Genomic DNA, 21,655 nt, shown 5'->3' on the forward strand with positions numbered 1-21,655 from the left:
GGAATAAATCTCTCTGCCATTATCAAGTACATGTTCAACTCCTCTCCCAAAGGACAAAGAACCATATATTTATTTCCAATTTACAAAGCATTTCTCATAGATCATCTGCCATTACTACCAAGTGACTTGTCTGCAAAGTGGAATCAAAATATTAGAGCTACAAGGTACTTATACACCATGTGGTTCAGCCAATATAAAAAGTGATTCCTAGGGCACTTATGCACTTTGAACAGGGTCACATACATAGCTGGACTACAACCCAGGTTTCCTGTCTCCTGACATGCTGAATTGCCTTTTATTGCTATTTTGCCTAGTTTCCTGATTTGTCTTTTATTTAAATGCACAACAGGAAGTAAACTCATGTTCCTTACTTGGTAGAAGATTTTTGATTTCCTGCTTGTCCTGGTTCATCTTGTTTTAATCCTGCAAGCAGAGCATCCTTTGAACAGTGCTTGTCCTTTTTAAGAAAACAGAAGTAAAAAACATAAACATCAAGATCTCTAATGCAACTAAATGAGCTACAAGTCAAATAGTATTAAGAAAGTGTACCTGTAAGTGAGTGATGAAAGAAAACCTCTGTCGTTGAAAAGGCTCACAACCTTCCCAAAGACACTGCCCTGGATATACGTCTTTTCCTCCATGTTCAGTTGCTGCATGGTAGAAAACCTGTGAGGGGGTCTGAAACCACCTACAAAAAATAGAAGTAGTAGAAATGTTCTAACACTTAGATATGTTCTTTAAAATAGAAAACCTGCTCTCTTAATACAAAAGCTCCAGAACAAATAATGAGCAAAACAGTACAAATAAATATCATTCCAAATAATATTTTTAAAATTTCTGCTTATACTTAAAAGTCAAATACTCAAAAGTTCTGAACACTTCTGGTAATTAGATATAAGCTTAATATTTCACTCTCATTTCCCTAACTTCAACGAAAGTCAGTTAAGAATCTCTTGAAAGTAGATAAAATTTCATTTGAAAACACAACAGAACATAATCTCATAAACAAATACCATACTCTGTTGTACTTTTAGAAGCTGCTCAAGCATTTACCAGATTTCATATCACATATAATAAACTCCAGCATATTCAATCTAAAAATCTAAATGCTATAAACTTTGGTGAGTCTGGCTCTTAAGTTGAATTCACATTTTGTATGTCCATCCATGTTTAAGAAGTCATGTCTCTCGTTTCTCCAACGTCATACCTTACTCAGTTAGAGACCTTGAGGTTTAATAATACAAATACCTTAGTATATCTGGCCAAGGACAGAAATCTGAAGAAAATCAGACACTGTACTACTGCCTTGTTAAATAGAATATATGGCAATGAGAGAGAATACTGGAATCCAGACAGCAAAGACTACATTAAAAGACTTCAATTACTAACTACTAACTCAAATATTTATATAGTCAATATCTTTAAAGTTTATAGCAGAACTCTCTCAGAATTGAATTTTTTATGGATGTCAGATAAACATGTCTATATTTGAGCCAATTTCTGATGTGGAGCACATATATAATATTTCAAATTAATATTCCTTCAGGAAATAAATGATAGGCATTTTAAAATAAATTTTAATCAAAAGAACTGAATACTGAAGTATAAAAGATGATGTTAAAAACCATTGTAACTGACATATTTCATTCCATCTATATAAATACTTCATCTATATAAATAATTTCTGATAGTTTTATTATAAAACTATCATGGATTCAAAGAATTAATATAGTTTAAAGTGACTACCCAAAGCAATCTACAGAGTAAATGCATTCCCTACCAAAATTCCAATGGCATTTCTGACAGAAATAGAACAATTAATCCTAACATTTGTACAGAATCGCAAAAGCTCCCAAAAAGCTAACGCAATCCTTAGAAACATGAAAAGTTGGCGGCATCATGTGCCCTAATTTCAAACTATATTACAAAGCTACAGTAATCAAAACAGTATGGCATCTGCATAAAAACAGACACATAGAACAGAGAGAGCCCAGAAATAAACTCATGGATATATAATCAATTAATTTATGATAAAGAAGTCAAAAATATATAATAGAAAACAATGCCTTAATAAGAAATGTTGGAAACAATGCATAGCCACATGCAACAAAAAAGAAACTCAACTACTCTTTTATACCATACAAAAAAAAATTAACTCAGAATGGATTAAAGACTGGAATGTAAGGTTTGAAATCATAAAAGTCCTAGAAGAAAACAGAAGTGTTAAGTTGCTGAACACAGGCTTCAGCAATGATTTCTGCAGATTTGATACTGATACTAAAAACAAAAGCAACAATAAACAAAAATAAGCAAAAATAAATAAGTGGGACCACATCAAACTAAAAAGCATCTGTGAAAGCAATGGAAACAATCAACAAAGTAAAAGGACAATGTACTGAATGTGAGAAAATATTTACAAATCATACATCTCATAAGGGGTTAACATACAAAGCACATAAGGAACGCATACAGCTCAGCAGCAAAAATCCCAAAATTTTTAAATGGGTAGAGGTTCTAATTAGACACTTTTTCAAAGAAGACATACAGGTACATGAAGAAATCAATATCAAAACCACAATGAGATGTTACCTCACATATGTTAGGAAGACTACTATCAAAAACACAAGAAAGAAGTGTTGATGAGGATATGGAGAAAAACAAAACCCCTGTCCCTGTGCACCCTTAGTGAGAATGTAAACTGGTGTAGCTACTGTGAAAACTATAGAGATTTCTCAAAATATTAAAAATAGAACTACCATATGATCCAGCAATTCCCACTCTGGATATTTAGCAAATAAATGAAAACACTAACTTGAAAAGATATGTACACCCCCATGTTCACTGTAGCATTATTTACAAAAGCCAAGATACAGGAACAACCTAAGTATCCATGACAAGCCTAAACAGTGCATTAAAAAGCATAGATATCACTTTGCTGACAAAGATCAGTATAGTCAAAGCTATGGTTTTTTCAGTTGTCATGTAGAGATGGGAGAGTTGGGCCATAAAGAAGGCTGAGCACTGAAGAACTGATGCTTTCGAACTGTGGTTCTGGAGAAGACTCTTGAGAGTCCCTTCAACTGCAAAAAGATCAAATCAGTCCATTCTAAGAGAAATCAACCCTGAATATTCACTGGAAGGACTGATGGTGAAACTGAAGCTCCAATACTTTGGTCACCTGATGTGAAGAGCTGACTCATTGGAAAAGACCCTGATGCTGGGAAAGATTGAGGGCAGGAGGAGAAGGGGGTAACAGAGGATGAGATGGCTGGATGGCCTTATCGACTCAATGGACATGAATCTGAGCAAACTCTGGGAGAAGTGAGTAACAGAGAAGCCTGGTGTGCTGCAGTCCATGGGTTTGCAAAGAGTCAGACATGACTTTGTGATTGAACAACGGGTCCATCAACAGATGAATGGAAAGAAAATGAGAGAAATATTATACTGCCATGAAGAAAGGAGAAAATCTTGTCATCTGTAATCTGGATGGCCTCAAGGGAATCATGCTAAGTGAAATATGTCAAACCAAGAAAGACAAGTATCATATGAACTCATTTAATATGTGGAAGGTGAAAAAAAGAATAACAAAAAAAACCAAACCCTCCCACTAAGGTCACAGGTAAAGAGAAGAGACTGGTGGTTGTCAGAGGCAGGAGATGGGGGGCAGGATATGAAATAGGTCAAAAAGTACAAAACAATAGTTATAAAGAATCTGCCTGCAATGAGGGAGATCCAGGTTTGATCCCTGGGTTGGGAAGATCTTCTGGAGAAGGGAATGGCTACCCACTCCAGTACTCTTGCCTGGAGAATTCCATGGTGGGGTACAGTCCATGAGGTCACAAAGAATTGGACACAACCGAGCAACTAACACTTTCACTCATAATTCTATTTCATTAATATGAAATAATGACTGGAACACTACTATCACAAGAAGACAGGTCTCATTTTACTTTTAAGATTTTATCTAAATACTCTTAATTTATTAACTGAAAAGTAAAACCATTTACACACACCAGACAAACACACAAATCAAACTCCAAATGCACTGACTTGTCAGAGTCAAAATGTTATCTATTTTAAACTATTTTGTAATACATTAAATGAAGCAAGTTTATTTACAATACATAAAATTGATGAATCTACTGGTTAAAAGAAAAAAGAATGCAGTTAGTCCTTCTTTAAATCAATTTAAACTACTAAACACACACAACTCTGTGTGCATGTGGTTTTAAGACAACAGGAATTTTTAAGTGCTCAATTTACCTGCTAAACACAGGGTCTATTATGTCCCTTTTACCTATGGTGTTTCCACTCATCCTAATTCTATTTTCTCTCTATTCATCTAACTGTTTAAGTCATGCAAGCCAGACTTTAACTGAATATGGTACAAGGTAAAGTTCTAAAACAGTGATGAAGCTGGCTACAATGATAACATGAAGGTGGAAAGAAATTAAGGTTTCCAAATCCACTAAGTGGAATATTTGGACTTAAAATGCATAAATGTAATTTCAAATTAAAACAATGAGTTTTCAGGGAACTTTATTTTTTTCTGAGATGGGGAAGAATAAGACATGCAGTGGGATGTCACTAATGTCTACCACTGTGTCCAAACAATTTCCCTTACTTCTACTTTTCTATCAACAACCTACCTGGTCCCCTGAAACAAGCAACACGTTCATTTAAAGAGATGAGAAAATTTCATAAAGGCAACCAAATGAAAATAAAAATTTCCTGGGATTCAATTACCTAAACTGCTAACACTTTGGTTGTTGTTGCTGTTTAATCTTAAGTTGTGTCCGACTCTTTGCGAGCCCATGGCCTGTAGCTCACCAGGCTCCTCTGTCCAAGGGATTTCCTAGGCAAGAATACTGGAGTGGGTTGTCATTTCCTTCTCTGGTGGATTTCCTGACCCAGGGATCAAGTCCACATTTCCTGAACTGCAGGCAGGTTTTTTACTGCTGAGGCACCATAAGTCTTCACTTTGTCTTGTGTTTTTTAAACAAAACTGAGGTGTTTTGTTTTTTTTAATTGAAGCAGAGTTGATTGACAATGTTGTGTTAGTTTCTGGTATACAATAGGTGATTCGGTTATATACATATTCTTCTTCATATCCTTTTCCATAATGGTTTCCCTGGTGGCTCAGAGGGTAAATCATCTGCCTGCAATGCGGGAGACCCCCGTTCGATCCTGGGTTGAGAAGATCCCCAGGAGAAGGAAACAGCAACCCACTCTGGTACTCTTGCCTCAAAAATCCCATGGATGGAGAAGCCTGTCCATGGGGTTGCAAAGAGTCAGACATGACTGAGTGACTTTCACTTTCACTGAATATAGTAAGACCTTGCTATTTGTCTAATTTATATAATAGTAAGCTATATCTGTTAATTCCAGACTCCTAATTTATCCGTGCCCCACTTCCTTTCCCTTTCCATAACCATAGTTTGTTTTCTATGTCTGTGAGTCTAAGTAACTGGGTCTGTTACTAATACAATTTTATATACCACTGCCATATGGTTATATGATGCCTTTGTACAAATAAAAAGAATGTCCTTCCTTAAGATGCTTTATCACCATCTGTGAAAAACTGCTGTAATAAATACGCAACTTCTGGCATGTACAATGTGAAGGTTGCTTCCCCTCCTCCTCCCACACACTTTGGGGTCAAACAACCACAGGTAGAGGAACTAAGCAAATAACTTCACTCCAAAACTCATTTTACTTATTGTTACTCTAGCTTTCAGGATGGCTGTTGGAATTAAATATGGTGATACATGTAAAATTATTTGGCAAATAGTATGCCAACAATAAATGAGAGCTATTATCAACATAATCATTATTATTAGTAGTAGTTGTTGTAGTGGTAGCAGCGGTAACCTTTCATTTTAACCTTGCCCATCTTGTTAATCATGTACTCTGAGATCTTTTCCCCAGCTATTTCAACACTGTCATACCTTGTTCAGTAAAGTTTATTAGTCTATCTCCATGTTAATGGTCCCTATTATCAACTATTACTCACAACTCATTTTATTAATTTCTGCACCCAAAACCACTCCCCACAGCCTGCTCCAAACTTTTCACCTTTTGTTAAACACTGAACTTCAATCTTGTTAGAGCTCATCTTCACCTGTATTCGTGTGAATTTCTGAACTAAGTGATTTTTACATCTCTGGGTGGGGGGACGGGCTATTACTGAAAGAATTTGTTACTCTGTTAGAGCTTCCTTAACTTCCTTTTTCTTTATATTACATCTTCTGTCATTAATCATTTTTCCTTCCTTTGGATATTAGCCAGAAGTAGCCACTGTGTCCAGGGTTAACTCCTTCACTTACATACTGAATTCTATTTTGTTTCTTCATAAACTATCCCTTCTTTTGCATCTTCTATCTTTCTGTTTCTCCTGAATCTTATACTAAAGCATAACAATATAAATGCTACTCCAACTAAAAACAGTAGAAACACTTTTTTTTGGATCCTGTTACTTTCTCAAAAGATAGAAACTAGATTTACAGTATCTGGCAAAGTGATACAAAATTTAATACCTAGTACATTTATTACAGTAAATATATCCAACACTTTTTCTCAGTCACTGGCCATCTTTCAAAGATATATATATATATATATATATTATTTTCAATTACATCATCAATACAATTTATAATGCCTAATCTCCTGCTCATTACTCAAATAGTCACAGCTAAAGCTCAGGATTAGCCTTTATTCTTTCACTGAAATCCCCTTCAGCCAAATTCTTTTTTTCCTTTATCCTAGTGAAAAGCTGTTTGGTTCAACTGAACAAGTTATTCAATAAGGCTACTAGGTGCAAGTTTTCTGATTTTAATTCCCCTAAGCAAACACTTGAGGTTAAAACACTTACTACCAGAACTTTTAAAAGCCAAAAACCATGACATTATTGGTATAATCTATACCAATACTTTCAGAGAAGGCAATGGCACCCCACTCCAGTACTCTTGCCTGGAAAATCCCATGGATGGAGGAGCCTGGAAGGCTGCAGTCCATGGGGTTGCTGAGGGTTGGACACGACTGAGCGACTTCACTTTCACTTTTCACTTTTAAGCATTGGAGAAGGAAATGGCAACACACTCCAGTGTTCTTGCCTGGAGAATCCCAGGGACGGGGAGCCTGGTGGGCTGCCGTCTATGGGGTTGCAACAAGTCGGACATGACTGAAGTGACTTAGCAGCAGCAGTAGCATACCAATACTTTGGCCATCTCATGCGAAGAAATGACTCACTGGAGAAGACCCAGATGCTGAGAGGGACTGGGGGCAGGAGGAGAAGGGGATGACAGAGGATGAGATGCAGAGGATGAGATGGCTGGATGGCATCACTGACTCGATGCACATGAGTTTGGGTAAACTCCAGGAGTTGGTGATGGACAGGGAGGCCTGGTGTGCTGTGATTCATGGAGTCGCAAAGAGTCAGACATGACTGAGCAACTGAACTGAACTGAACTGAACGTATGATTACTAATATCATTTTTCCTACCATCAAACACTTAGGCATCATGAAAACATAAGTGAAGTAGATAAAGTACACTTTTTCTATTACTTTAAGATGTCATTATTTAAAATTCTTCAATCAATGCAGGAGGTTATATATTAATAGTATATATTATAATATTTAAATGATTTACCATATGTAAAAGAATGGTAAATGGTAAAATCATTAAAATATTATAATATATACTTTTTTACCATATGTAAAAGAACGAGTCTTCCCTGGTGGCTCAGACGGTAAAGTGTCTGTCTACAATGCAGGAGACCCAGGTTCGATCCCTGGTTTGGGAAGATCGCCTGGAGAAGGAAATGGCAATCCACTCCAGAACTATTGCCTGGAAAATCCCATGGACAGAGGAACCTGGTAGGGTACAGCCCATGGGGTCGCAAAGAGTCGGACACGACTGAGCAACTTCACTTTCACTTTCACTATATGTAAAAGAACAGTTTGAAAACAAACATCTGTAGCTATAAAGCTAAGATTATTTCCTCTGTCTTTAAAACAAAACTAAAAGGGCTGAAAATAGCACATTTACAGTTTTTTTAATTGCTCAATTTCTTGGCAAGTTATTTTTCCTTAATGACCAAAACGTATTCCATGTCCCTCTTAATAGCCCTCTTCCTGCAAAAAAATTTAATTTGACTTAAAACACATGTGATACTCTGCAGGAAAATTTTCATTTAAAAGCAAAATATGCATTTAATAAATGCACTAAATGATACATCAAAAAATCTACACTGCAAACACATTTCAGTTTTTAAAACAGCTGTATTATTAGTTGTAAAAAGCAATATTACTAGTGGGGAACTAAATGCTTCTGTTGCTGCAGACATGAATTCTCTACTCCCAGCTTCTTTGCCCCAGTCAGCCCAGATTCAAAGCCACAGATAGAAACAACTGACTGACTGGCTTAGTTGCCAAAGAAAATGAGGAAAGATGCAAGTATGTGGTCTATTTTTGGCTTTTAGAGAAAGAGATTGTACCTCCCAGTAATACTCAATTTATGTACTGAGTAATACTCAAAAGTATCTCAACTGAGGAAGAGGGTTCCAGTGGAAGACAGCCAAAACCAACAGTCTTTGGCTCTGCTTCTTTTCCTCCTAATAAGTAATAATATCAATAAAAATAAAATATTAATAATAGTAGAATATTATTAACAACCAACTTATTACTAACCTACTGTTCTGTAATGCAGTTACATATTTTGTATAGCAAAACAGAAAATGTATTGTCAGGGATCTTGGTTAAATATGCTTTTAAAATGTGAACCCTCCAGTAAAATCTGAATATGGGATAAAATAATAGTTCACAGTTGAAAAGTAGTATGGAAACATATTTGAACAAGTTAGGCATTACGATAATGTTATGCTTAATAAACTAAACAGAAGCTTGGAGATAACACTGAATGGTATGTGTGTTTGTTTATTTTCAATAAGATAAATAAAGCATGCAAATACACCGAATCTTTGGATTTTTACTTGAATTCTTTGAAAGTTACGGCAGTATACTACTTCATACCATTCTCGACAAAGCTGAACACAGTATAAAGCACCTCTTTTTATATGAAGTTCTGTTTGTTCAGAACTTATTATGTACTCATATATTCACAAACATCATCTTACTTGAATTCTGTGACAGCCTTCTGAAGAAGGCAAAACTATCACCACTATACTGCTGAGGAAACAAGCTTTTAAGCTTACTGTAACTTTCTAGAGCCATAGTTTCTAGAGCCATGTGGCAAGAGTTGGGATTTGAAAACAGGTATGTCTAACACTAAAGATCTGATTTTTTTCTACTATCCTAGAACACATGACTGTTTACTTGGGTAATTTGTACACATTCATTACTAGGTAAAAACTGAGGCATTACACTTTTATACACACCATCCATTATACTATGATTTTTTTCTTTAAATGTTAGAAAATTCTGAAAGAATACTAGGTTTGAGATTAGCATTTGTACCTAATTCTCCTTATTGTGTACACCACTCTCAAAGAACAAAGTTTATTTAATAAGCTACAGGCTAGATTTCTGACCCCAAGAAATTCTTTTACCAAATATTTTAAGGAACACTGAAAAGGACTTCAATACAATTTGCAAATTGGTCTCATAGTATGTAACTTTTTGGTTTCAGGTACCATCTTCAAGTAGTCTTTGGTACTCAGTGTTTGAAAGAACAAAGCAAGGTAAAAACAAACAAGAGATCAAAGACAAACTATAACGATACATTATATATTTCAATTATAAACTGACGTTAACATCATGCTGACAATATATTAATAAGAATAAAGATAAGAATAAGGACTTCTAGTCTCTGTTCAGACATATAAAGAGCCTGGAAGTTGTCACTCCCATCCTCAGAACAAGAAAAACTGTGGAACAAAATGAAAATTAACAACATTTAAAATCATCAGAGAACTGAGGTCACAAGGCAAACTGTTTCCCTGAAAACTAAGTAGACTGCTGAATATAAAGAAACAGAAATAATTGCTTAAATCAGTAACTGAGAGGAATACTGAAGCAGAAACCATGAATTGACGGAGACCCAGTATGGACTATCCTGAAAGGTAAAAAATCCTGAAGGGCCAATCTCTAGGGAAAGCCCACACTTTTGTGAGTTTTATATCTAGGAACCCTAGCAGGTTCTCCTGGTAGACTGGGGAAAAACTCCCTAATACTTACAACAGGTAGAGGGAGAAAGTAACATTTTAAAATATGCCTGGGGTGTTCTTTTCTCCTTAATTAAGGCCTGCTCTCAAGAAAAATTACCAGAGCCTTATCTGACCTAGGGGAAAAGCAAACATAATTTGAGCCCCTTCAGATTCCCTGTCTCATATAAGGGGAGAAAAACAATGGCCATGAAACTCTTCTCAAAGTCATAGCTCCAGAGACTCAAATCCACCTTTCAAAAAGGTAAAATTTAATCATGAGAACGTTTCCCCTGCCTAGTATGCTATCACTTCATAAGCAGTGTTCCAACAGAACTGAGGATTACAACTGAGAGAGCTGTCAGATACAGACTCTACTTTAAAAGGAATATCTAAGGAAACCCAAACACAACAGCAAACATTAACAAAGCATAACTCCTTGCTAAACAAACACAAAACTCACACCGAAAGTCTATTTATCTCAGTTCCTATTAAGTGATGCACATCCAACATTCAACAAAAAGACATGCTATGTGTTAAAGCAAAATTAAACTACAGACTGAAAATATAATAGAAGCATCAGAACCAGACTCAGGCATGGCAGAGATTAATTGGCATGGCAGAGATAATTCCCAGAATTATCACCCTGGGAATTTTAAATGATTATGATTAATAGGTTAAGATGCTAATCAAAAAAGGTGTACCACGTAAGAAGAGATGAGTAATGTAAGCAGAGAAATGGAGATATTAAGAATCAAAAGGAAATGCTAGAAATAAAATAAAAAAAAAAAAACAACTGAAACAAAGGATGCCTTTGATGAAAATCATCAGTAGACTAGACATGGCCAAAGAATTGATGAGCTTGAACATATGTCAACAGAAATGTCCCAAACTGAAGAAGAAAGAGAAAAGAAGAATTGAAAAAAACAGAAAGAGAATGTCCAAGAACTGTGAGACAATTACAAAAGGTATAACATACGTATATTGGGAATAGCAGAAGGAGAGGAAAGAGAGAAAAAACAAGAAATACTTGAAGTAAGAACGGCTGAGAATTTTCTAAAATTAACAACACATCAAACCACAGATCTAGGAAACTCACAGAACATCAGATAGGCTAAATGTAAAAAAAAAACTACACTGAAGCATATCTTATTCAAACTGCTAAAATCCAAGGACAAAAAAATCTTGAAAGAAGCCAGAGAGAAAAAATCCTTACTAAGAGAACAAGGATAAGATTATCCTGGATGCTTCTTGAGAAACTATGCAAGGAAAAAGAGTAGCGTGAAAAATTTCTATAAAATGTTGAAAGAAAAAGATTCATCAACCTAGAATTTTGTGTACACAAAATTGTCTTTGCAAAGTGAAGGAGAAATAAAGACTTTCTTGGATAAACAAAAACTGAGTGCGTTTGCACAGTACATCTGACTACAAGAAATGTTAAAAGAAGTTCTTTAGAGACAGAGAAAGTGGTAGAGGTAAAAATAACTAAGATCTATATAAAGAAAGGAAGGGTGTTAGAGAAGGAACAAACGGAGATAAAATATTTCGTATTTCTATCGACTGATCTAACAGACTAATGATTGTTCAAAATATTGATAAAGCAACAATGTATTTGGCAATTATAACTTCTGGATAAGTAAAATCAAGGACAACAATGGCATAAGGGACACTAGGAAAGACGAATACTCTGGTACAAGGTACCTAAAATATCCAGGAAGCCATATATTGTTTGAAAGTACACTTAGAATACCTATAAATATATATTTCAAACTCTAGGAAAACCATAAAAAATTTTCAAAGAAGCAATTATACTAAGAGAGAGAAGAAAATGGAACCATATAAAGTACTCAATTAAAAGAAAAGAGAGGAATAACATGGACAAAAGAAACACAAACAGTGGAATAAACAGAAAACATTTACAAATATGATAGACATTAATACAATTGTATCAATAATCATTTTAAATATGACTGGTCTAAATATACTAATTAAGAGACAAAGACTGGCAAAGTAAATATAAAACAATGTGTGGTTAAATGAAAAGGCACAGACTAAAAGTAGAGCAAAGGAGAAATATATACCATGCTGCTGCTAAGTCACTTCAGTCATGTCCGACTCTGTGCGACCCAATAGACGGCAGCCCACCAGGCTCCCCGTCCCTGGGATTCTCCAGGCAAGAACACTGGAGTGGGTTGCCATTTCCTTCTCCAGTACATGAAAGTGAAAAGTGAAAGTGAAGTCGCTCAGTCATGTTCAACCCTCAGTGACCCCATGGACTGCAGCCTTCCAGGCTCCTCCGTCCATGGGATTTTCCAGGCAAGAGTACTGGAGTGGGGTGCCATGCTAACACTAATCAAAAGAAAACTGGATTAATTACATTAATTTCATAAAAACAGACCTGAAAGCAAGGATACTATGAGGGACATTATTACATAATGATAAACATGTCAATTCTTCACAAAGATAATTCTTAAGGTATATAATTCTAAAACAAGGCATCAAAATATGAGGCACAATCTGATAGAACTGCAAGGAGAAATAGAAAAATCCACCATTGTATTTGGAGACTTCAGCACACCTCTACTTGTAACTGGTAATTCGAGCAGGCAGAATATCAGTAAGGATGTAGTTGAACTACACAGCACCATCAATCAATTGGATTTAACTGACATTTATATAAGACTTCATTCAATAATAGCAGAAAACACATTTTTCTCATGCTTAAAGGAACATTCACCAAAATAGACCATATAAAACATACCTTAACAAATTTAAAATAATACAAATAACATAAAATAAGCTTTAAGATCTCAATGGAATTAAACTAGAAACCACTAACAAAGAGAGAGCTGAAATGTCTCAAAATATCTGCAGATCAAACAACAAACTTCTAAAACATTCTAACTAATTGAAAATGAAAATACAACTTATCTAAATTTGTGGGCTACAGCTAATAGAGTATACAGAGAAAAGTTATAGCATTAAATGTATGTATTAGAAAAGACCATCTAAAATCAATAACCTAAACTTCCATCTTAGGAAACTTAGAAAAAGAAGAGCAATGTAAACTCAAAGCAAACAAAAGAAAAGAATAAAAGTCAGAGTAAAAATCAATTAAAGGAAAACAGACAATCAAGAAAGAAAATCAACAAAACCAGAAGCTGAAAAAGATAAACCTCTAGCCAGCTTAAGCAAGAAAATAAGTCAAAGAAAATACAGATTACTAATACCAGATACAAGGGGGCTGCGGGGCTATAGGTACTGAGCCCACAGGTATTAAAAGCAGTGGTCCCCAACCTTTTTGGCACTAGAGACTAGTTCAGTGGAAGACAATGTTTCCACGAACTGGGGAAGGTATTGAGATTATTCAAGCAAATTACATTTATTGAACTCGATGAACAGGAAGTGGAACTCAGGCAGTAATGCAAGCGATGGGAGCAGCTGTAAACACGTGAAGCTTTACGTGCTGGCCTGTCACTCGCCACCTACTGTGTGGCCTGTGTGGCTTGGTTCTTAACAGGCCACAGACCAGTACCAGTCTTTGGCTCTGAGGTTGAGGACCCCTGATAAAAAGCATAATAAAGGAATATTATAAATAATTTTATGCCACAAATTTGATACTTAGATGAAATGGAACAAAAAAGACATAATCTGCCAAAACTCCACAAGGATTAGCAGATAATCTGAAAGAAACTGAATTAATAACCTTCCAAAGACAAAAAAAAGCACTAGACCTAGATGCTTTCACTGGTGAATTCTACCAAACATTTAAGGTAGAAATGATACCAATTTTCTAGGATTCCTAAAGAAAATGGAAGTGGAGTGAATATTCCTAAATCATTCTCTAAGGCTAGAATTATTGTAGTACTAAAATCACACAAAGATAGAAAAACTACAGACTAGTATCTCTCATGAACACAGATGTGAAAAACAATCACAAATCAAAGCAAGCGATGTATAAAAAGAACTATATACTAATCAAAAATGAATGAAATGAATGATTCACTTTGTCAGTGTGGCCTCCCTACCCTGTTTTACTCCTTTGCTAAGCCATTGAGGCCAACTGTGAGTGAAAGTCACTAAGTCAAGTCCGACTCTTTGGAACCCCATGGACTATATAGTCCATGGAATTCTCCAGGCAAGAATACTGGAGTAGGTAGCCTTTCCCTTCTCCAGGGAAACTTCCCAACCCAGGGATCGAAGCCAGGTCTCCCGCATTGCAGGTGGATTCTTTACCAGCTGAGCCGCAAGGGAAGCCCTGAATAAGTATCTTAAGGAAAGCTGGAAAAAAAAAATTTATTTATTCCAGGTATGACAGGCTGGTTCAATATTCAAAATTTAATTAATCTAATCCACCACACCAAAAGCCTAAGGAAGAAAAATTGTGTAATTATATCAACAGATATAGAAAAAGCATCTGACAAAGTTTAATACCAATGGATTACTAAAAACTTGGTGAACAGCCCAATTAAAAAATGAATTAAAAATCTAAACAGGCACCCCACCAAAAAGAATATACAAATTGTAAATAAGCATAAATACTCAACATCTTTTGTCATTAAGGTAATACAAATTAAAATGAGATATAGAACGGCTAAAATCGAAAAAGCTGATCGTATCAAATGCTGGTGAGGATATGGAGCAACAGAACTCTCATTCATTATATTGGTGGAATGCAAAACGGCCCAGCCACTTTGGAAAACAGTTTGATAGTGTCTTACAATGTTAAACATAGTATTACCATACAATCAAGCAAATGTAATTCTAAATATTTGCCCAAATTATTTGACAAAGTACGTCCACACAAAAACCTGCATACAAATGTTTATAGTGGCTTTATTTATACTTGTCCAAAACCAAAAGTAACCAAAATGTCCTTCTATGGTTGAATGAGTAAGCAAACTGGTACATCCATACAATGTAGTATCATTCAGCAATAAAAATAAGTGATCAAGCCACAAAAGGCATGGAAGAACCTTAAATACTTATTGCTAAGTGAAAGAAGTCAATCCTAGAAGGCTGCATATTGTATGATTCCAATTACATGACAGTCTGGAAAAGGCAAAACTATACAGAGATAGTGAAAAAAAAATCAGTATTTTAGCAGGGGTTAGAAAGGGAGGCAGTTAGGAGAAATGAATATGTGAAGAACAGAAGATTTTCAGAGTGGTAATAATATTCTGTATGACACTATAACGGTAGATCCATGATATGCACGGTCAAAATCCAGAGAAGTGTATATAACACAAAGAGTGAATCTTAATGGAAACTATGGACTTAGTTAGTTCTAGTCATCAATCATAACATATATACTACACTAATTCAAGACGTTAATATTAGGGGAAACTGTGCAAGGAAGAGAAAGTATATGAGAAAACTTGCACTATAGGTTCAACATTTCTATAAACCTAGAACTGCTTTAAAAAACAGTCTATTCAGTATGGAGATTCCTTAAAAAAAACTAGGAATAAAACTATGATATGACCCAACAATCCCACTATTTGGCATATACCCTGAGAAAACTATAACTGAAAAAGACACATGTACCCCAGTTTTCACTGCAGCACTATTTACAATAGCTAGGACATGGAAGGAGAAGGCAATGGTACCCCACTCTAGTACTTTTGCCTGGAAAATCACATGGACAAAGAAGCCTGGTAGGCTGCAGCCCATGGAGTCGCTAAGAGTCGGACACAACTGAGCGACTTCACTTTCATGCCATTGGAGAAGGAAATGGCAACCCACTCCAGTGTTCTTGCCTGGAGAGTCCCAGGGACAGGGGAGCCTGGTGGGCTGCTGTCTATGGGGTCACACAGAGTCGGACACAACTGAAGTGACTTAGCAGCAGGACATGGAAGCTGTGGTATACGTGTACACACACACACACACACAGACCAGAATATTACTCAGCCATAAAAAGGAACATGTTTGAGTCAGTGCTAAGAAGGGGATGAATCTAGAGCCTGTCTATTATACAGAGTGAAGTTTAGTCAGAAAGAGAAAATCAAATATTGTATATTAACACATTTAAATGGAATCTAGAAAGATGGTATTGATAAATCTATTTTCAGGGCAGTAATAAAGATGCAGACATAAAGAACAGACTTATGGACAAGGAGAGGGGGAAGGAAAGGGTGGGACGAATGGAGAGAATTGCACGGAAACATACACAATACCATATGGAAAATAGATAGCCAGTGGGAATTTCTTATATGACTGAGGGAACTCAAACTGGGACTCTGTGACAACCTAGGGGGTGGGATGGGGTGGGAGGTGGGAGGGAGGTTCCAGAGGGAGAGGACATATATACAGCTATGGCTGATTTGTGCTGCCGTATGGCAGAAACCAACACAATATTGTAAACCAATCATCCTTCAATTGGGCTTCCCCAGTGGCTAGACAGCAAAGAATCTGCCTTCAGCGTGGGAGACCTGGGTTTAATCGCTGGGTCTGGAAGATCCCCTGGAGAAGGGAATGGCTCCCCACTCCAGTATTCTTGCCTGGAGCATGCCATGGACAGAGGAGCCTGGTGAGCTACAGTCCACAGGGTCACAAAGAGTCAAATACGACTGAATGACCAACACAATCCTTCAATTAAAAATAAAATATTTTAAAAGTCTATGAATTTTTTTGAAGAAATAAGATAAATATTACCACTACTATTATATAGCTCACATAGACCACAGCCTTGTCTAACTCAATGAAACTAAGCCATGCCATGTGGGGCCACCCAAGACAGGCAGGTTATGCTGGAGAGGTCGGACAGGATGTGGTCCACGGGAGAAGGGAATGGTAAACCACTTCAGTATTCTTGCCTTGAGAACCCCATGAACAGTATGAAAAGGCAAAATGATAGAATACTGAAGACAATGGATGAGATGGCTGGATGGAATCACCGACTCAATGGACCTGAGTTTGGGTAAACTCCGGGAGTTGGTGATGGACAGGGAGGCCTGGCATGCCTGGTGATTCATAGGGTCGCAAAGAGTCAGACAAGACTGAGCGACTAAACTGAATTGATTATATAGCTGTTCTGGAAACACTCGATATTACAATTGGATGAGAGGACTAACTAAGGCATAAATATAGAAAACCACCACCAGTCAAAAATACAGTGGAAGTTAAGATCATTTATGAATAACAAGAAATAAAAACTATGACTAGCAATAAAATTACAAAAGTTGTAGAATTTATGGGAACAAATATTCAACCCTATACTGGGTTGAAAAAGACTATAATACCATGGAATGATACTTTTTCCTTCTAAGGAAAAAAATAATCAATACTGAAAAAATATTCACTACCTAAAAACAAACAAAAATAGCCATTCATTAAAAGCAATTAAAATAAAAATCCCAACATGGTTCCCTGGGGGAATCTCTGGAAATTCTAAAGTTCATTTGAAAACAGGATAAATATCTGTGTAGGTACCAAGTCTGATTTATATATCACTTTAATTTTGAAAATTAACACAGTGCCTGATACAAGGTAAGTGCTTGAAAAAATCAGAAACACTGAAAAGGGAAATTAGGAGGAGGAACTTGCCACCCAACGTCAAAATTGAAAGTGACAGTATGATAAGGACAGAGACCATTGGGATAACAAGTAATTCAGAAACAGAAAAAGCATACAGAAATTAAGTACATATCAAAGGTGGCCATTCAAATACCTAAGGGAAAAATGAACTAGTCAAATATTAGTCATTTGGAAAACAACAATCATACTTCACTTTACACAGAAACTAAATTACTGATGGATCAAAAAGTTAAAATATTAAAGTGCAGAAGACAACAAAATGTGTAATTTACGATCTAAAAGTTGAGAAGGTTGTTCTGAACATGAAACATGGTTTTTCTGAAGCATGGTTTTTCTAGTCTCTTCACTGAAAAGTCCTAGAAACAAGAGCCAATGTAAAAGCAATGGATACTTCCTGAAGCCCAGATTAAATATCATTTCCCATTAAAAGACATCAGATGTCCTGGCTATGGTTTTTCCAGTGGTCATGTATGGATGTGAGAGTTGCACTATAAAGAAAGCTGAGTGCAGAAAAATTGATGCTTTTCAACTGTGGTGTTGGAGAAGACTCTTGAGAGTCCCTTGGACTGCAAGGAGATCCAACCAGTCCATCCTAAAGGAGATCAGTCCTGGGTGTTCATTGGAAGGACGGATGTTGAAGCTGAAACTCCAGTACTTTGGCTACCTGATGCGAAGAGCTGACTCATTTGAAAAGACCCCGATTCTGGGAAAGATTGAGGGCAGGAGGAGAAGGGGACAACAGAGGATGAGATGGTTGGATGGCATCACCGACTCAATGGACATAGGTTTGGGTGGACTCTAGGAGCTGGTGATGGACAGGGAGGCCTGGCGTGATGTGGTTCATAGGGTCACAAAGAGTTGGACAAGACTGAGTGACTGAACTGAACTGAACTGTCCTTGGACAAACAGTTGATTCCCCGTATAGGGCAGGAAATACACAAATTAAGTCCAGAACATTTCATCTAACAGGGAGAAAGGAAGTTATCAAAGACAAATTAGATCACATCCAGGTTGAACAGGCCTTCACTGGCCAAAGACGGGACAATCTGAACATTAAGAAGGATATAGTATCTGCAATGGATTGAAGTTATCTCAAATATACTTATGTTCACAAGTTCATTCACAACCAAAACCAAATTAAAAACCAAAAACCAAATTAAAATCAAAATCAAAATTAAAAAACAAAAACAAAAAACACCTCATCTCATAGTCACCTTTGTACAGTTAGTAAACAACTCTTTATTTTGAAAATTGGTAAATAAGAGAAATATTCAATAATCTGGCTTTTTCTCTAAAAACTATTCCTCAGAGAAATCAGACAACTGATAAAAAGGAAACTTTACATTTTATAACGATAAAATAATGTATCTAGGCCGTAATTTTCAATGGCTGTTTACATCACAAAAAGAGACACTAGACAGTGCCTATTGCCTGATGGAGCACACAACGCCATTTCTAAAACGCTGCTCATAAAAATCAAAATGGACTCTTATCAAACTTCTGGACCTAATCACTAATATACAGAAAATTCAAAATCAGAGTAACATGCTACACAATAGCAGCAAAATCAGACTGTGATGCTTTACAGGACAAATGACCTGCTGTTATCAACAAAAACTGTGAGGAGAAAAATGGAGAGATGGAGGGTTATCTGCAGATTAAAAAAGACATAACAGCCTTTTCAACCTCAGTCAATGTTTGAATCTTGCATTCCAATTCAAACTCCAAATAAACAGAAGACAGTGGAGAAATGTAAACACTGACTGCCTATTTGAAGAACTCATAAAATTGAAGCAATGGACATCACCAGATGGTCAACACTGAAATCATATTGATTATATTCTTTGCAGCCAAAGATGGAGAAGCTCTATACAGTCAGCAAAAACAAGACCAGAGCTGACTGTGGCTCACACCATGAACTCCTTATTGCCAAATTCAGACTGAAATTGAAGAAAGTGGAGAAATCCTCTAGACCATTCAGGTGTGACTTAAATCAAATCGCTTACGACTATACAGTGGAAGTGAGAAACAGATTTAGGGATTAGATCTATAGACAGAGTGCCTGATGAACTATGGACAGAGGTTCATGACACTGTACAGGAGACTCGAATCAAGCCCATCCCCAAGAAAAAGAAATGCAAAAAAGCAAAATGGCTGTCTGAGGAGGCCTTACAAATAGCTGTGAAAAGAAGGGAAGAGAAAAGCAAAGGAGAAAAGGAAAGATATACCATTTGAATGCAGAGTTTCAAAGAATAGCAAGGAGAGATAAGAAAGCCTTCTTCAGCGATCAATGCAAAGAAATAGAGGAAAACAACAGAATGGGAAAGACTAGAGATCTCTTCAGGAAAATCAGAGAAACCAAGGGAACATTTTATGCAGATGGGCTCGATAAAGGACAGAAATGGTAGGAACCTAATAGAAGCAGAAGATATTAAGAAGAGGTGGCAAGACGACACAGAAGAACTGCACAAAAAAGATCTTCATATCACGATGGTGTGATCACTCACCTAGAGCCAGATATCCTGGAATGTGAAGTCAAGTGGGCCTTAGAAAGCATCACTACGAACAAAGCTAGTGGAGGTGATGGAATTCCAGGTGAGCTATTTCAAATCCTGAAAGATGATGCTGTGAAAGTGCTGCACTCAATATGCCAGCAAATTTGGAAAACTCAGCAGTGGCCAACAGGACTGGAAAAGGTCAGTTTTCATTTCAACCCCAAAGAAAGGCAATGCCAGAATGCTCAAACTACTGTACTATTGCACTCATCTCACACGCTAGTAAAGTAATGCTCAAAATTCTCCAAGCCAGGCTTCAGCAATACATAAAGCGTGAACTTTCAGATGTACAAGCTAGTTTTAGAAAAGGCAGAGGAACCAGAGATCAAATTGCCAACATCCACTGGATCATGGAAAAAGCAAGAGACTTCCAGAAAAACATCGATTTCTGCTTTATTGATTATGTCAAAGCCTTTGTGTAGATCACAATAAACTATGGAAAATTCTTAAAGAGATGGGAATACCAGCCCACCTGACCTGCCTCCTGAGAAATATGTATGCAGGTCAGGAAGCAACAGTTAGAACTGGACATGGAACAACTGAACAGGGAACAACAGACTGGTTCCAAATTGGGAAAGAAGTACGTCAAGGCTGTATACTGTCACCCTACTTCATGTCACCCTATATCATGACAAACGCTGGGCTGGAGGAAGCACAAGCTGGAATCAAGATTCCGGGAGAAATATCAATAACCTCAGATATGCAGGTGACAACACCCTTATGGCAGAAAGTGAAGAGGAACTAAAGAGCCTCTTGATGAAAGTGAAAGAGGAGAGTGGAAAATTTGGCTTAAAGCTCAACGTTCAGAAAACTAAGATCATGGCATCTGGTCCCATCACTTGACGGGAAACAGATGGGGAAACAGTGTCAGACTTTATTTTGGGGGGCTCCAAAATCACTGCAGATGGTGACTGCAGCCATGAAATTAAAAGACGCTTACTCTTTGGAAGGAAAGTTATGACCAACCTAGATAGCATATTGAAAAGCAGAGACATTACTTTGCCAACAAAGGTCCGTCTAGTCAAGGCTATGGTTTTTCCAGTGGTCATGTACGGATGTGACAGTTGGACTATAAAGAAAGTAGAGCACTGAAGAGTTGATGTTTTTGAACTGTGGTGCTGGAGAAGACTTTTGAGAGTCCCTTGGACGGCAAGGAGATCCATCCAGTCCATCCTAAAGGAGATCAGTCCTGGGTGTTCATTGGAAGGACTGATGTTGAAGCTGAAACTCCAGTACTTTGGCCACCTGATGCGAAGAGCTGACTCATTGGAAAAGACCCTGATGCTGGGAAAGATTGAGGGCAGGAGGAGAAGGGGACGCCAGAGGATGAGATGGTTGGATAGCATCACTGACTCAATGGACATGGGTTTGTGTGGACTCCGGGAGTTAGTGGACAGGGAGGC

General features: G+C 36.9%; 1 protein-coding gene, 1 long non-coding RNA gene and 1 other non-coding gene across 3 annotated transcripts in view; 2 read left to right on the plus strand and 1 right to left on the minus strand.

The window, feature by feature from the left end:
- Positions 1–21,655, minus strand: part of ARID2 (AT-rich interaction domain 2) — a 208,213-nt gene that overhangs the window by 20,913 nt on the left and 165,645 nt on the right. The window contains exons 17-18 of the mRNA XM_061416372.1: positions 550–688; positions 372–457 (exon numbers count right to left, since the gene is read on the minus strand). Coding sequence (XP_061272356.1) covers positions 372–457; positions 550–688 — 225 coding nt within the window. The remainder of the gene's footprint in view (positions 1–371; positions 458–549; positions 689–21,655) is intronic.
- Positions 1–21,655, plus strand: part of LOC133247497 (uncharacterized) — a 43,983-nt gene that overhangs the window by 2,881 nt on the left and 19,447 nt on the right. The window lies entirely within an intron of this gene.
- TRNAC-ACA (transfer RNA cysteine (anticodon ACA)) lies at positions 7,732–7,803 on the plus strand. The gene has a single exon. It is a non-coding gene; the product is annotated as a tRNA-Cys (tRNA).

Source organism: Bos javanicus, chromosome 5, assembly GCF_032452875.1.
Source record: "Bos javanicus breed banteng chromosome 5, ARS-OSU_banteng_1.0, whole genome shotgun sequence".
Classification (NCBI taxonomy): Eukaryota; Metazoa; Chordata; class Mammalia; order Artiodactyla; family Bovidae; genus Bos; species Bos javanicus.